An 18663-nucleotide genomic window follows, 5' to 3' on the forward strand; every position below is an offset into this window, starting at 1 on the left:
GTGTGTGTGTGTGTGTGTGTAAAATGATCAAGTCAGGATAATTAGCGTATCTATCACCTTATATAGTCATCATTTCTTTGTAATAATATCATTTGAAATTCCTTCTTCTGATTTTTGTTGTTGTTGTTTAAATAAACTTCACCTTATTGTGAACTGTGGTTGTCACCCTTCTCTGTAAGAAAACATCAGATTTATTCCCTCCTATCTAATTATAAGTTTCTGGTTTTTATTTGTCGTTGTTTTGTTACTATGTGTTTACTGACCTTTCCTCATCCTCTCCCTTTTAGGATGTCCCCTGTGGCTCTATTCTCTACTTTTTAAAGGGCAGCTTGATTAGATTTAATAGGAGTTGGTTGGCAATATTTGTCAATCATTGTCTGGATTGTTTTCTTTTTCTTTTTTTTTAAATTTTTTATTGTTGGTTGTTCAAAACATTACATAGTTCTTGATACATCATATTTCACACTTTGATTCAAGTGGGTTATGAACTCCCATTTTTTCCCCGTATACAGATTGCAGAATCACATCAGTTACACATCCATTGATTTACATATTGCCATACTAGTGTCTGTTGTATTCTGCTGCCTATCCTATCCTCTACTATCCCCCCTCCCCTCCCCTCTTCTCTCCTCTCTCTACCCCCTCTACTGTCATTCATTTCTCCCCCTTGGATTGTTTTCTTGATACGACGTCTTCCACTTCCATTCATATTGTCATTTTTCATGATATAGTTGTGTATATATACCACATTTTCTTTATCCATTCATTTGTTGATGGACATAAGTTGATTCCATATTTTGAATATTATATATAGCATGGCAATAATGGCACAATAATCCAAACAATTCGAGAGGCCAAGGCAGGAAGATCCAAATTCAAGGCAAGAGCCTATCTCAAGGCTGGAGATGTAGCTCAGTGGTAGAGCGCTCCTAGGTTCAGTCCCCATTTCCAAAACATTAAAAAAAAAAAAAAATAGTGCTCCTGTAAACACAGGAGGGCTGGCACCTCTTCACATACTGATTTTATTTCCTTTGGATATCTTACAGTGGAATTCTGGGATCATATTGTAGTTCTGTTTAATCTTTAAAAAATTTTTTTTTAGTTGTAAATGAACACAATAATTTTATTTTTTCTTGGTGCTGAGGTCCGAACCCAGTGCCTTTCACATGCTAGGCGAATGCTCTACCATTGATCCACACCCCCTATATTTAATCTTTTGAGAAGCCTCCATAGTGTTTTTCGTAATGTTCTAGTTTACATTCCCATCAACAGTGTGTAAAGATATTTCCCCCCCACACACACATCCTTGTCAACACTTATCTTTTGTCCCTTTTTCACCTCCTGTGCTGGAGATTGAACTCAGGACTTCATGTATTTTAGGCAAGTACTCTACTACTGAGCTATAATCTCAGCCTTTCCTTATGTCTTAAATAATAGCCATTCTAGGATGTGAAAAGATTTGTCATTGTGGCTTTGATTTATACTTTCCTGAGGCTTAGGTCTACTGCCCTTTTAAAATTTTTTAAATTTATTTAAAACATGCTCTTTTTTTAATATATATATTTTTAGTTGTAGTCGGACACAATATTTTATTTATTTTTATGTGGTGCTGAGGATTGAACCCAAGACCTTGCACTTGCTAGGCGAGCGCTCTACCGCTGAGCCACAAACCCGGCCCTATTGCCCCTTTTTAAAATGATATTTTTGTCTTTTCTATTGAATTGTTTCAATTCATTCTGGATAGTGACACTGTTAGATATATGGTTTGCAAATATTTTCTTCCATTCATTAGGTTGTTTTTTCACTCTGTTGACCATTTCCTTTGCTGAGCAGAAGCCTTTTAGTTTAATATAGTCCGATTTTGCATTTGTAGTTACCTCTGCTATTGGGGTTATACTCAAAATATCCTTGCTCAGTCAGTCCAATGTCCATTTTCTTCTATGGTTTTAGATTTAATATATAAATTTTAGTCCCCTTTGAAGTGACTTGTATATGGTGAGTAATAGGGGTCCAGTTTCAATTTTTGACATGTGGGATATCTAATTTTTCAGCACCATCTATCAAAGATACTCTCCTTGATGTGTGTTATTTGTACGTTTGTCAATATCAGTTTACTATAAATATATCATTTTATTTCTGGAATTTCTATTCTGTTTCATTTTTCTGTGAATCTGTTTTTATGCCAATGTATTGCTGTTTTAGTTACTATAGCTTTATTGTACCATTTGAAGTCTAATTATAGTCTGTGTCTAGCTTTGTTCTTTTTGCTCAAGATTGCTTTGGCTATTGAGGATCTTTTGTAGTTCCAAACACATTTTAGGATTATTTTTGCCATTTCTGTTAATAGTTTCTTTGTGTGTGTTGTGCTGGGGATTGAACCCAGGGCCTTGTGCATTGCTTGCAAGGCAATCACTCTACCAACTGACCTATATCACCTTGCCCTTGTCATTTATGTTAAGAATGACATTTAATTACTTTCAGTAATGTGGTCATTTAGCAGTATTTATTATTGTGTGTGAAAACGGGTTATATTTCAATTTATTTGTGTTCGCTTCAGTTTCACTCATCAGTGTTTTTAGTAGAGAGACCTTTCACTTCTTTAGTTAAGTGTAATCCTAGGTATCTTGTTTTCTTATAATAATTATAAATGGAATTGATTTCTTGATTACATTTTTGGATAATTCTCTATTAACATGAGAATTAAAATGATTATTTTATGTTGATTTTTTTTTTATTCTGCAACTTTACTGATTTTGTTCATTCTAACAATTTTAGGGTGGAGTCTTTAGGCTTTTCTATATGTAAGATCATGTGGTTGATAAATTGGCAGCTTGACTTGGTGATTTATTGGGATGCCTTTTATTACTTAGAGCAGAAGTTTTTAATTTTGATAATGTCCAATTTATTAATTTACTCATTTTATGGCCTGTTCTTTGGTATTATATCTAAGAAATCTTGCTTAATCAGTATCATAGTTCCCTTCATAACAGGGATTTTTATGCCACTGGCAGGAATTGCATTCAGGTAATTCTGCTTCTGAAGCCTAGAGTCTTTTTTTTTTTTTTTTTTTTTTTTTAATTTTTAGTTGTAGATGGACATGACACCTTTATTTTGTTTACTTTTATGTGGTGCTGGGGATCGAATCCAATGCCTCACACATGCAAGGTGAGTGCTCTGCCACTAAGCCACAACCCTAGCACCCTGGAGTCTTTCTTTACATTGCATCTAACAATGCTATGTTCCAGAGAGATAGAGTCCTTCAAAAAAAACAACAAAATCTGCCTTTTATTATTAGAAATCTTTAGACGGTCACATAATAGTCCTGGAAATCTTAAAATTATTGTTATTATTTTATTATTATTAAGATTTTTTGTTTTGTTTTCTTTTTTCCCCAGTACTGTCAATTGAACAGAAAGTCACTCTACTATTGATTTATATCTCAGACCCTTTTTTAAATTTTATTTTGAGATAGTGTTTAAGTTACCCAGGCTTGCCTCTAACTTGAGGTTGTCCTGTCCTTAGCCTCTTCATTATCTGGAGAATTATAGGCATGTCTAGTGCACCCAGCAAGAGGCTTTATTTTATTTTATTTTTTTGGTACAGGGATTTGAACCTAGGGGTGCCTTAACATTGAACTACATCCCCAGCACTTTTAATGTGTTATTTTGAGACAGGATTTTGCTAATGTGCTGAGACCAACCTTGAACTTGTGATCCTCCTGCCTTATCCTCCCTGGTCGTTGTGATTACAGACCTGTGCCACCATGCCCCACAAAAGGCTGTTTTTGAGAATTGGAATTTTTGCTCATTTTAGTAAAAATAATAGAGTAAGAAGAGAAAGTCACTTATTTTAAAAAAATATTTATTTTTTAATTATTGTTGGATACAATATCTTTATTTATTTATTTGTATGTGATGCTGAGGATTGAACCCAGGGCCTTGCACATGCTAGGCAAGCGCTCTGCCACTGAGCCACAACCCCAGCCCAAGAAAGTAATTTCTTATTGCTTGTGGTTTACCCTAGTTTTTCTGCAATAGGGCAACCACGCTGTTATTATATAGATTGCTCTAATTTGTTAATAGCTGATAAACTCTTTAGTGTCAGGCAATGGTATACTTGTTACAAATACATATTTAAAACGTTTTCCTAAAATTTTAATTAGCTGGGTGATCTCAGTTGTTTGTATATGAGATGTGTGATTTGAATAATCTCCTATTTATACCAGAAAATGCCAGTGGCAGGATCTGCATTCAGATTGTTCTGCTTCTTAAGCCTGGAGTCTTTCTTTACATTGATTGCATCTAACAATGCTATGTTCTGGAGAGAGAAAATCCTTCAAAAAACAACAACAAAATCAACTTTTTATTATAGAAATCACATAAATAGAAAGAACACTATAAGAAATCTGAATGTATTCATTATTTAGTTTCAATAATCATCATCTTTCTGCCTCATTTTCCCCATATATTTCAGAAGATTTCTACCATATAGAACTAGAACTACATTTTTTCGGGGTGGGGTTGAGAGTACCAGGGATTGAACTCAGGGGCATTCGACCACTGAGCTGCATCCCCAGCCCTATTTTTTTATTTGTTCTAGTTAGTTATACATGACAGTAGAATGCATATTGACACGTCATTCATAAATGGAGTGTAACTTTTCATTCGTCTGGTTGTCCATGATGTAGAATTACCCAGGTCATGTAATCATATATGCACATAGGGTGATAATGTCTGAGTCATTCTACTCTCATTCCTACCCTAATTCTCTTCACTCCCCTCTGGTTCAAAATATCACTACCACCCAGTCCTCCCCTTATTGTGGATTAGCACCTGCATATCAGAAAATACTTGGCCTTTGGTTCTTTGGGATTGGCTTATTTCACTTAGCATAATGTTCTCCAGTTCCATCCATTTACCATTAAATGCCATAATTCCATTCTTCTCTAGACTAAGTAAAATTCCATTGTGTATATATTCCGAAGTCTCTTTATCCTTTCATCTGTTACGTTGGTTCCACAGTTTAGGTATTGTGAATTGAGGTCTGTTCCCTGACCTTGTTTTGTTTTGTTTTGGTACTGGGGATGGAACTGGGACACTCATCTACTGAGCCACATCACACACACACCCTTTTTTAATTTTGATAACGTCCAGTTTATTAATTTACTCCTTTTATGGTCTATTCTTTGGTATTGTATCTAAGAAATCTTGTTTAATCAGTATCATAGTTCCCTCCATAATAGGGGATTTTTATGCCATTGCATTTTATTTAGAGACAAGAGTTTCACTGAGTTGTCATGGCAAGGATCAAACCCAGCACTTTGCATATTCCAGGCAATCATTGTATCACTGAGCAGCCACACCCTCAGATTTAGGGAGTTGGGGGGAGTTCTGTGAATTTTTTAAAGCAATGTGTCATTAGAGGATGCAATAATTATTATGTGTCATCTATACAGGTGTCTTTAGGATTTTATCCATTTGTCTCAAAGATGTCTATTTTGTTTCTTAAAGATGTCTTTCGGGGCTGGGGTTGTGGCTCAGTGGTAGAGCCCTCGCCTAGCATGTGCGAGGCACTGGGTTCAATCCTCAGCACCACAAAAACAAAATAATGTGTCTACCTAAAACAAACAAACAAGCAAATAAATAAATAAATAAATAAATAAATAAATAAATAAATAAATATATTTTTTAAAAAGATGTCTTTCCATAGTGTTCAGAATGAAGATCTAAATTAGGTCCCTGCTTTTTTTTTTTTTTTTAATGTTTCTCTCAACCATACTGCCTGACTCACCCTGTTTTATTAATGCTATTTATTCATTGGAGTGATGGCCTTTTTTCCTGTTGAACTCTGTTTTCTCTACTGTTTTTGTGCATTGGGAGTAGAAGTACTCTGGATAGAACCCTGGGACACTTTTACAGTGAGCTATATCCCCAATCCTTTTCATTTTTTATTTTGAAACAGGATTTTGCTAAGTTCTCAGTCTGGCCTCAAATTTATGGTTTTCCTGCCTTAATGCTTTTGTCATAGATGGACACGTTACCTTCCTTTATTTAATTAATTTATTTTTATGTGGTTCTGAGGATCAGACTCAGTACCCTATACATTAGGCAAGCTCTCTACCACTGAGCCACAACCACAGCCTGCGTTAGCTTCTTGAGTTGCTGGGATTACAGGCTTGCCCCACTGTGCCCCAGTACTGCATTATCTATGCTCTAGTTTCATTAATTGCAATTTAGTGTGCTGGCTAGGAACTATGTCCCAGTGACTTGGGAGGCTGAGGACGGAAAACCACATGTTTGAGGCCAACCTGGGCATATCATAAGTGAGACCTTGTCTCAAAATAAAAATATGAAGAGTTAAGGATTTCACTCAGTGATAAAATTCCCCTTTGTTCAATCTTAAGTACTCCAAACAAAATAAACAAAACATAAAATTTGGTTGGTTGCATCCTCTAGGTATCCCTTTAACTTCTATCTTCCTTATTTTCTATAAACTTACTGTTGGATCTATTGGCTAGATGAGACTTTAGTTGTGTGGTTTTACTTTTCTGTTTTTTTTTTAAAGAATGCTCTTTCAACTATTATACAACTGATTGAATCATGTCTGTTAACGTATGTTGTCATATTGTCAGTTTATATTGATTTTTCATTGTATTCAATATTGTCAGCCTAATGAGTCTATTATGAAGTTCCTTACTAACTTTTGACCCTAATGGTTCATTATTGGGGTGAATTGTTTAACTAGTATTAGTTTTCTTCTTTTGACTTCCCAGGAATCCATACCTGTTTTGTATGTAAGCAAAGTGGGGAAGATGTTAAAAGGTGCCTTTTGCCTTTGTGTGGAAAATTTTATCATGAAGAATGTGTCCAGAAATACCCACCAACTGTCATGCAGAACAAGGGCTTTCGGTGCTCCCTCCACATCTGTATAACCTGCCATGCTGCTAATCCAGCCAGTGTTTCTGCATCTAAAGGTATGGGTTTTTTATGAGGACCAGTCTAATTGTAAGATCGCAGTCTCATTGGCAGTGGATATTTTCAAATGCAATCTGAAACGTATCTGATATCTCTTGTCAGTTAGGCAGAGTTAGAGAGAATAGAAGAGGAATAGGTTAGTTTCTCATCATCAGGTTGCGTTCTGTAGCCTTTGGCATTATATGGTAGTTTTATCTATTTGCTTGAATAAGAGATATAGTTCCCGACTGCATTCACTAGTTACTGCATTCAGTTATGTTTAACTGTCTTCTTTTCAATTGTTTTAATTGTGTAGATTGCATTTATTGATAGGTTTTAGTTGTTGAAGTATGTTACTGGATGTATTTCATTTGGAAGAGTTGGAGAGGGGTGCATTTACTTGGAAGACTAACCACAGAGTACCCATGTAATTATTGCTGTCCTATCACTCTATCCCATTTATTTAGTCTAAGGCAGTTTCCAGGAGTTCTAGAATTCAGGCAGTGGTTGGGTAGAGCTTTCTTTGGTGAGGTAGACTTGTTTACAGTTATGGGATCTGACTTCTTTGGATACAGCATTGAGGGTCCATCAAAGTTTTTTTCATGGCTGATTGCACATTTAGGATTTATTGTCTTAGTGGGTCTTAATTTGTTTTCTGACATTTTTTCAGTGGTAGCAAATAGACTGAATAATTCACATTGTTCTTAGTATTTAATCTGTTTTTCTTTTGTTCTTCCCTGATTTTCCTGTTTAGGTCGTCTGATGCGCTGTGTCCGCTGCCCTGTGGCATACCATGCTAATGATTTTTGTCTGGCTGCTGGGTCAAAGATCCTTGCATCTAATAGTATCATCTGCCCTAATCACTTTACCCCTAGGCGGGGCTGTCGAAATCATGAGCATGTTAATGTCAGCTGGTGTTTTGTATGCTCAGAAGGTAAGATGACTTTTTGTTATATGAGTGCTCTAAAAGGGTATTAATCCTGTGTTTTAATTGGAACAAAAATAATTTCCCTCACATTGCCACTGGAAGAAATATTAGGAGACAATGCCCCAAATTAATGATAATAGCAGAACTTTAAAAACTTTGTGGTGTTGCCTAATAGGAAGAGATTTATTTATTTTTGTTTGTTTATTTACTAATTTGTTTTTAGTACTAGGGACTGAACTCAGAGGCACTTTACCACTGAACTACATCCCTAGCCCCACATTTTAAGTTTTAATTGGACACAATATCTTTTTTTTTTTTTTATTTTTTATGTGGTGCTGAGGATCGAACCCAGCGGCCCTGCATGTGCCAGGCAAGCGCTGTACCGTTGAACCATAACCCCAGCCCTTCCCTAGTCCTTTTTATTATTTATTAATTTATTTTAATTTTTTAAAAGTTGTCAACTGACATATAAATGGTGCTGAGGATCAAACCCAGAGCCTCACACATTCAGCAGGTGCTCTACACTAAGCTACGACCACAGCCCCCATTTAATTTGTTATTTTGAGATAGGAACTTACAAAGTTGCTTAGGGCCTCGCTAATTTTCTGAGATGGGCTTTGAAGTAGTGATCCTCCTGCCTCAGCCTTCCACATCAATGGCATCACAGGCAAGTGTCACCACACCCACCTTTATTTTTGTGTCAAGTCTCCTTAAATTGCTGAGGTTGGCCTCCAACTTGTGATTGCCTTTTCTCAGCCTCCCAGCTGCTGGGATTACAGGTGTGCATACCACTGTTCATGGCTTAAAAGTTTTAATTTTTTATTTTGAATATTGTATGTTTTTGTTAATATGATGAGGCAGTAAGAAAAGTAGGGGGTAATCACTCCAGATCCTATCATGCACGGGGGGAGACCAACGTTGCTTACTATTGAGTGGTATTGCTTTAGACATTTATGTGCATCAGCAGAAAGAAGGATAGATATCTTGACAGAAACAATTCCAGTTAATGATATCGTATTTTTTAAAGTCAATTTCACTTGAATGTAAAGAAAAAAAACAGTGAAGGAATTTATGATTTTTTAAGGTAAATATATCTTTATGTTCTCAAAAGATCTTGTAAGGTGTAGATAAAATAAATCTTATAATTTTGGAAAACCCCACTGCCCCACACCAATTTTTAAAGTAATTCTCTTTTAGAGAGTTTATAATAGTCCTCTCACAATTTCTTTCCTGTTTATTTCCTTTCCATCCTTTGTCACCTAATTTTTGCTATTTTTATATTTAAAAATTTTTAAATTTAAAACTGATGTTAACTGGTTTTTATAGGTCTGAATTTCACATTTTGATTTTTGTCTTGGTTGCCTGAACTTCTAAGAGGAATTTTCAAGAATACAGTGGTCTGCTTGAGATATTATTTACTTGTATCCTAGAATGATATCTTGGGTTATTATAGAACACAAGATTTGGATATATTTGTAAACATTGCTGCACTATCTCTGGTTATGGAAAACTCATATCTAGTTTTTTTCATTCATTTTCAAGTTGGCTGAATTTTGTTGGATAGTTTTTTTTTAAAACAATTTCTCGGGCTGGGGATGTGGCTCAAGCGGTAGCGCGCTCGCCTGGCATGCGTGCGGCCCGGGTTCGATCCTCAGCACCACATACAAAACGAAGATGTTGTATCCGCCGATAACTAAAAAATAAATATTAAAATTTAAAAAAAAAAAAACAAAAAAAACAAAAAAAACAATTTCTCTAACTTTACTTTTTGACTGTGAAAACTTTGCTGCTTAGGAATGTTCAGAGAGACTGATTTTAAAATGGTTCAACAGAAGCAATAAAATGAACAGTATACTTGGAATCTAAAAACCAAAGTTTGAATTCTGACTTTTCTCCTGGGGGCATATTGCTTTATGAAGACTTGGAATGACTGGGATTCCTGTTTATAAAATACAGTCCCCATTCCTTAGGAAATGGTCATATTATAATAGTATAGATTAAATGAAAATGTGGTTGTATCCCTTGGACAATGAGAAAATAAGTTTAAATGATCCCTAGTCTTATTTTAACTTTTTACCTTTATTTGGGACTGACTGCTTTCTCAGTCTGCCTTACTGTTTGATTTTCTCCTAAACACTTTCTTCATTGCTACTTTACCTGCTTTTTCCCAGATGTATATGCCCTCTAACCAAAGAACTAGAGTTTAATTTTTTATGGAATTCCAAAGAATTCTATTACATTCGATGGAGAAGACATTATTATATCTCTTTCAAGAAATTTAGATATATTAAATAGTGTTAAGGTCCTCCTTACCCCAAATAATTATACAACTGCTTTATGCTATCTGTTTGGGCATTTTTCTTTTCCCCCCCCTTCCTGATCTTCCTCCTTCCCTCTGTTTTCTGCCCTTGAAATTTATGTAACCTGATAGATAATTTAAGGAAAAGAAACCTACAGAAAGGAGTTTCATCATGATAGTCATTTGTAGCCTCAAACTGTGGTTCTAATGTGGAACAAATAAAATAGTGTTCAGTACGGTTATATTTGTATGAAATACAATTTTGGTATAGGGATTTTTTAAAATATTTTATTTTCAACTGACATAATAACTGTATATTTTAGGGGTAAATTTGGTATTTTTGTACATACATATGTGTGTATTGTGGAAATACAGGAATGAATATATATATATATATATAATATGAATCTCTTAACATAAAAAGAGAGTTGCAGTGATTTTTTTTAAAGATGCATTAGTTTTGTGATTGTTACACATAAATTTTATGATGTACTACATCCTTTTTTGTTTGACTAATAACCTATTCCTTGTAAACATACTCCTTATAAAATTGTCTTCTGGTAAATGATGAAGTCTGTGTCATTTTACCACCTGTGTTTCTTGGACATAGGAAGATGAAAATTTCAGCCTTAGTCTTTTTTTTAAATTTTTTTTTTTTTTTTTAGTTGTGGATGGACACAATACCTTTATTTTATTTGTTTATTTTCATGTGGTGCTGGGGATTGAACCCAGTGCCTTACGCATGCTAGGCAAGTACTCTACCACTGAGCCATAACCCCAGCCCCAGCCTTAGACTTTTTAATTCCACTATGGGATGAAATTCATGAGATAGTTTCAGATCTAGTAATGATTACTGAATTTTAAAGGATTCTTCTGACAGCTGGAGCAACAAGTCTCAAGTGTAGTCCATAATAATATCAAGATTGCTACTTGCCTTTTGTACTTCATTTTACATTTGCACAGATAGTATAAACCAATGGTGGGTGAAATTGCTGGCATGTTGATAAATTTTCAAGATTTCCTTGATCATTAAGAAAAATTTAAAAATTTTATTAAATTCTGAACATAAAATGAACATTGTTTTAGTGTTCTATGTAGTGGGATAGGAAGTATACATTAAGCCGTTCTGTGGCATAATGATAGTTGTCTTGAGTTAAATCAATCATGTACCTCAATTTCATGCTTTATTATCTTTTTGTGACAAGGGAGCAGGATATTGAACCTAGGGACACTTTGTCACTGAACTACATACATAACCCTTTTTCTTTTTTATTTTGAGACAGGATCCAAGTTACTTTGGCCTCAATAAATTGCTGAGGCTATCCTCAAACTTGCCATCCTGCTGCCTCAGCTCCCAGTTGCTGGGATTTCACGCGTGTGCCACCACATCCAGCTTAATTATGTTTATTACTTATGAAACATCATTTTTAGTTTTAAGAATTACTGACAAAATTATCAGGGGGCTGGGGTTGTGGCTCAGCAGTAGAGCGCTCGTCTAACATGTGCAAGGTGCTGGGTTCGATCTTCAGCACCACATAAAAATAAGTAAAATAAAGGCTTTGTGTCCAACTAAAAAATATATTTTAAAAAATTATCATCTACATCCTTGAACATCCTAGTACTTACTAATGAGATCATAGTGATACTAAAAAAAATGGGATACTTTAGTAATATATACGAAATAGGTCAACATTTAGAAGACATATATGACTCAACTGGTATTTTTCATGTAACCAACCCATGTATTAGAAAGCATACATAAATAGAAAATCCTTTCAAATTATAAGATAGATCGATGAATTTTAGTGTAATACCAACAAGAGTTTGTTAATATGCTTTCAGATTCCAGGTCACAAGTACCAAAATGCCTATGGTGTTTTAGTGTATTATCAAAGTAGTAGTATCCACAATTGTTGAATGGAATCTGTTTGGACAGTAAAATACTCTAATTCAACTATATATCTCCAAGAAACCAAATTTTGTCCATGTACATCAACCAAACAATATATGCAACACAGTGCAGTTAAATATATTTGCAAAAAAATGTAAAATAATATTTTTTCTCAGTATTTTTAATTTCAGAAAAAAATGTTTTTATTTAAATGTTTTTCATAATATCATAATGGATTTGTTTAAAATAAGTTAATATTTAAAATATTTCTTAGTTTTAATTTTTACTTGGCAAATATCTCAATATGTATGTGTATCTGTGTGTATCATCTTCATTGTCTCTCACATAAACAAAATATCTTGGCCTTCTATATAATTCGAGGGTGTAAAATCTGAGGCCCAAAAGCCTGAGAAATGATGATGCTAATGTTACAAATTATGAAATGAATAGTTTTAACATTCCCCATCACCCCTACCCCTTGTGCAAAGGAGAGAACTGAAGGTGAGATGGTTATTCAGGAGTGTAAGGATAATAAATCTAAAAGAAAACAGACCTTAGAATTCTGCAGTATGTTTAAACTTCATTTTCTCTTTTGACCTCTTCCATTAAATATCACTTTTCCCATATTTTGTTTGCTTTTGTTAGTTCATAAGGTTTTTCTTGTTCTTTCTGCTTGTCTCTCTCTCCCCTCCCTCCGTCCCTCCCTCCTGTTTATCTCTTTCACTCCCACCAGATATACTTTCCTGCTGAGCTCCAATCCATCTGTTCATACTCATCCTGTTGGTTTCCTCCTTCAGGTTCTCTCTCAGCTCATCCTATTTTGTTCTTTTGTTCAAAACTTATGTGCTTTCCAGCATTTTCCCACATCTCTATCTGTTGGCCATTATTCACTATTTTTTTTTCTTCACTTCAGATTTCTTTTCATATTATTCCCTCATTGGAAGACCTGGGACAAATTCCATTTTGTATGTGATCTATAACAGTGTGATCTAGATAATTTAAAGAAACGATAAAGTTACCATGGCAAGAAATTATGTAGGGAAAGTGCCACAAAATCAAGTTTTTAGGAAGATTTTAATGATCTAAAATGGCACAGTTAGAATGAATAAACTTGGTATATTTTTTGCCAAAGGTTTACCCCTCACTAACCCTTTAGGCTAAGAGTTTTATCTGGCAGGTATTACAATTGTTGTATTCCTTAAATATGAATCTTCCTGGAATAAGTGTACATGTTTCAGTGGTAGAGCATTCACCTAACCATGCCTGAGGCCCTGAGTTCTATCCACTGCATCACGCCCATCCCAATAATCTCCCTTCCCTGAAATATCTAATATGTAATTCTCAAGCATGTGGATTTCAGAATCAAATACATACATTATGGAACATTTTTAGTACATAATCTTTAAAGAAGTAAATGTTATTACTACTAATATATATGAATAATTAGCCTGGTTTCTGAGAATTTTGATGGAGGCGTAAACAAACTGAAATTGAGGCAGTAAACCACAATAGTACCTATGGTTTATTGTTACCAGCGAAATTTAAAGATACTATAGTGGCAGATGTCTGGATTTACAGATTACAGTCCTTATTATTTCATGATCTTATTTACATATTACACAAAATGTGTGTGTGTGTGATATAATTTGTTTGATAATTACATTTAATATAATGGATCTCCCTTTTATATATTAAAGTTTACACATCTGTCACATACTGCTAGGTGATTTATTACCTGGTTTAGTTCTCAAACACATATGGTTTTTGTTCATTTTAGAAAATACCTTACCATTAAGGAAATTATAGCTAAGTAAACAAAGTGAATTCCCCTTTGGGCTGGGGTTGTAGCTTAGTGGTAGAGTGCTTGCTTAGCATTGTGAGGCAGTGGGTTCTATCCTCAGCACCACATAAAAAAATAAATTAATTAAATAAAGGTATTTTGTCCATCTGCAACTAAATGTGTGTGTGTGTGTGTGTGTGTGTGTTAAGTAAAATCTCCAAGGTCATGTGGTCTTAGAGCTGGAAGTCCAGCCCCATTAAACTAGTATTTTTTTTTAACATGATCATTGTGTGTGGTAGGTATTTCCTTTATTTGATGTGTTGTCTTCTAGAGAGGGGAAAGAAAATTTGTATATATAGTTACACATGACATTCATGTTTACCTTTTACCTCATGGCCAATAAGATCTCATGTTTATTATCTATTAATCTAACAAACTTTGTTGCAAGGGGAGCTTAGGAATATTAGAATGGGAATATTCTCGTAGAAAAGTGTTTCTGGGTCATTTATTAAATTATTAAGCCCTTGACTATGCTGGTAAATAATTGGTTAGGAGTCAAGCAAAAGTTGTTTGAGCTGGGTATTTGTATTCAGCCTCGAAGATAAATGCACGTTTTGGTTTTGATTTTTTTTTTTTTTTTTTTTTAATTTCTACAGGAGGCAGCCTTCTGTGCTGTGATTCTTGCCCTGCTGCTTTTCATCGTGAATGCCTGAACATTGATATCCCTGAAGGAAACTGGTATTGCAATGACTGTAAGGCAGGCAAAAAGCCACACTACAGGGAGATCGTGTGGGTAAAAGTTGGACGATACAGGTGAGTAAGCATAAAGGATAATGACACTCAGTGATTTGGTTTGTTTGTTTTTGTTTTGTTTTTACTAACCTGTTTCTTGGGACCTCTCAGATATTAAAAAATTATTTTCCTAATAAGACAATTCCCCCCCAAATTAATTTTTCTTTCTAAGAATGTTAACTTATGATATACCGTTATAGGACTATATGCATTCTATAGAAAGTTCACTAATAAAAACAAACCTATAATCTCACAAATAGGAGTTAATGGTTTAATATATTTACTTGCAGACATCAATACATAGCAGTGCTTCTTCTCACCAAATAATTATCCTTATAATTTATGCCCAGGTTTCAATTTTGCTCAATCTTTCTTATTTATTTCCTTCCTTCCTTCCTTCCTTCCTTCCTTCCTTCCTGCCTTCCTGCCTTCCTGCCTTCCCTCCCTCCCTCCTTCCCTTCTTCCCTTCCTCCCTCCCTCCCTCCCTCCTTCCCTTCCTCCCTCCCTCCCTCCCTCCTTCCCTTCCTCCCTCCTTCCCTTCCTCCCTCCCTCCCTCTGAGGATTAAGTCCAGGGCTTCACACATGCCAGGCAAGTGCTCTACCACTGAGTCACAACCCCCAGCCCCTTGCTTTTTCTTTTTAAAATTATTTTATTGAACTTAAAATGCACAGAATATAACATGAATGATTTTAAAATATAATGAATGGGCACAGTAGGGTGAGTACACTTCTTGTATGTCAATAAAAATTTTTATTAATAATAAAAAATAACAACAGGAGCACTTATATTCTTTCTAAACTGTAAAGAATTTGAGTTTTTTATTTCTTTACCTTGTTGTATAGGTTTGATACATGTCAAATGTTTTGTTTTACATGTTGTAAACTTTTATATAAAGGATCTCCTTCCCAATCCTTCCAGTTCTGGGAATTGAACCTCAGGGGTATTCAACCACTGAGGTTACCCCCCCATACACAGCCTTTTTATTTTATATTGGAATAGAGGCTGGCCTCAAGCTTGTGATCTTCCTGCCTCAAATCTCCTGAGTAGTTGGGATTACAGGCATTCACCACTGTGTTGGGTTAAAAGAATTATTGTTGATGTATTTACTTTTTCATTTTTAGATCCCTGAGATTTACTGCAGTTATTATTATACTCCAGTTTACTCATAGTTCACTGTTCTACTGTACTCATTTTAGTGCTATTTCTTGATTTCCATGCACTGGAGCTTCTTGGGGCTTTTGGATTAAGTAGCTTGGTAGAGGTTTTTAGCTCTTAATAGCTAATGCCAAATTGTCCCTCTATATTTGTAGTTTTCATGAAAAGCTCCTTCCCCCCATTTTTTAATGTAATTATTCAGTATCCTGTTAATTATTGAAAAGTTACCCTTGTAAAGGTCATTGTATTTGGTATTATTGTCATTCCCTGACTACTATTGTCAGTCCCTTGAGCATTCAAATTTTTTTCCTGTTTTTCATTCAGTGAACATTATAGTCATAGACATTTATTTGTTTCTCTGTATTCTTTCTTTTTTGGGGGGTGTGTGCTGGGGATTGAACCTAGGGCCTTGTGCATGCAAGGCAAGCATTCAACCAACTGAGCTATATCTCCAACCCCTTTGTTTTCTTTAATAAACTCCTTCAAATCAAATAACTTGAGTCTAAGGAAGTTTATGAATATCTGTTGTAAGCATTTGTGTTCAGGCTTCCAGCACATAATACTTGTTTGTGTTCTAATGATCTTGAGAGATTTCCAGGTGCTTGGACTTTAATATTGTCAGGCAGACGTTGTTTTCTTACTCCTGTCTTAAGCAGGACTTTTTTTTTTTTTTTAATATTACTTGCAGCTTTTTAGAGGTTTCTCCCCTTGTTTTCACCTTTCCCAGGTGGTGGCCAGCTGAGATCTGCCATCCTCGAGCTGTTCCTTCCAATATTGATAAGATGAGACATGATGTGGGAGAGTTCCCTGTGCTCTTCTTTGGGTCCAATGACTATCTGTGGACTCATCAGGCCCGAGTCTTTCCTTACATGGAGGGAGATGTGAGCAGCAAGGATAAGATGGGCAAAGGAGTGGATGGAACATATAAAAAAGGTAACTATCCTTTGTATTTCTCAGGCCAACAGAGACTCCTGTTGCCTGAACATCTGCTGTCTTTTAAAATTCACAAAACTCTTCTTTTTGACAGCTTTCTATTGACCTCTGGGGTTTTATGTGGTTGTCACTGTAGGATTTGACAGGGAAAGTGACCCACATAACTCATTTTAACTAAACTTGCCTTACTGTAGTCCGTCCCTCAAGAACGATTGTTTTCTCAACATATCAAGAAATGAAGTTCAGGTATGTTTTATAGAACAAACATTGCAGTTTGCTTTGCAAAAACTTGGATCTCTTGCAAACCCCCAAATGGTTTTGTTTTCATTTCTTTTTCCTTTTTAGCTTTTTGAGGGGAAATAATATTCAATAGAAAATGTAAAAGGAATTAAAATTATAGAGCCATTTGATTTTTGTAAAGTAGCCTAGTATTGATGGCAGTGGGGGCAGTTATTGGCTAAAAGAGGTTCCTTAGTATTAGCAGTAGTAGTTTTACCACTTATAAGATGCTTAAGACAACTGTGAGCCTTGGCATTCTCTTATGATATGAAGGGAAAATGTTGCTCTGATTACTCAGTGGATGATAAAAGTAAACCTGTAGGGCACGTAGTTGGTAATCACATTCTTTCTATAGCTGTCCTTTGAAAAGCCATGTATCTTTTGCTGTTTGAATATTAAATTTGAAGATTTTGTCTGCAAACTGAGATGAATATGGCTGTAAGTGAAACTTGCTGGTGGGATGCAACAAGATTCTAAGCAGATGAAACTTCATGGATAGGGAATGGGTGTAATGTGTATAGGGAATAAGTGTAATAAAAGTTCTGTTTGCCTCATGTTATTTTCAGTTATTTTAGTAGTTCCTCACCTGTTTGCCATGTTATTTCTGTCCTGAGGCATGGACTATCCATATTCATTACTAATACAGTAAAGTGTATCAGTACTAATACTAATAGGAGCTTGAGTCTAGAGTCTTGCTATCTCAGATCATCAGTAACCTGTGACAAACATCATGGCCTTCACAGTGGTAGTCCCCACCAAGGATATGGGAGAAGGTATAATGTAAGGAAGGCTATGAGTTTGAGCCTGCTGCAGTTTTGAGATGTTGCTGTTTCTTTGCGTACCAGAGGCTGGCTATGTTTCTCGTCTTCTAGAAATGTATGTTTTGTGGGGGAATCTGACATAGATACTGGCAGTCAAACTGCCGTTCAGTGATGGCTGTAGTAGATATATGTCTGATTGGCTAAGCAAGATGAGGCATGGCTAAGCCGGGTATTAGAGTTTTGAAGCCATGGATGATGGCTACTTTCCTAAGTGCTGCTTTGCTTTTGGTCCTATGGCAACCCTGCAAAATATATACTATCCAGATTTTTGTGTATTTTGGAAACTGAGGCACCTGAAAGTTATATTATTGGCTTAAGGTACCAGTGTCAGTAAGTGGTACAAAAAGGTTTTTAATGCTAGCAGATGGAATCCAGAATCTAAATTCTTAATTTCTGCACTGACTGTGAGGAATGAAATGTCCTTAAATGTTGTATGACAGACAGCATATGTGAAAGTACACATTTAATTTACCCTATTAGGTTAAGTATTTGGTATAGTTTTAGTACAGGGTTCAGAGAGCACTGTACTGGCTGCCTGAAAGGAAAGTTAAGTTGAATGGTGAGAGAGAGTTTTAAAAACTGCAGACAGAGCAAGTGATAGGGCTGGGGCTGTAGCTCAGTGGCAGAGCGATTGTCTAGCATATGTGAAGCACTGGATTTGATCCTTAGCACTGCATAAAAATAAATAAAGGCATTCTATTTATCTATATCTACATCTCTAAATAAATAAATAAATATAAATGGTGGGTCATCACAGCTAGGAAGATGAGTGAGGAGGGTACTTTTCTAGGCAGAAAAGATGAGACCATAACGGAATTGTTCATAGGGTAG

The 18663-nt window shown here is 35.4% G+C and overlaps 1 protein-coding gene across 11 annotated transcripts in view; it reads left to right on the forward strand.

The window, feature by feature from the left end:
• The window catches only part of Nsd1 (nuclear receptor binding SET domain protein 1), a 142364-nt gene that overhangs the window by 97861 nt on the left and 25840 nt on the right, over window positions 1–18663 (forward strand). For all 11 annotated transcript variants that reach the window (XM_058586628.1, XM_046468030.2, XM_046468034.2 and 8 more), the window contains 4 exons: window positions 6773–6973; window positions 7708–7887; window positions 14508–14664; window positions 16527–16732. In XM_058586628.1, the coding sequence (XP_058442611.1) occupies window positions 6773–6973; window positions 7708–7887; window positions 14508–14664; window positions 16527–16732 (744 nt within the window). The remainder of the gene's footprint in view (window positions 1–6772; window positions 6974–7707; window positions 7888–14507; window positions 14665–16526; window positions 16733–18663) is intronic.

The sequence above is a fragment of the Marmota monax genome, unplaced genomic scaffold, assembly GCF_021218885.2.
Source record: "Marmota monax isolate L192 unplaced genomic scaffold, Marmota_monax_Labrador192_F-V1.1 WCK01_AAM20220418_F8-fsc00196, whole genome shotgun sequence".
Classification (NCBI taxonomy): Eukaryota; Metazoa; Chordata; class Mammalia; order Rodentia; family Sciuridae; genus Marmota; species Marmota monax.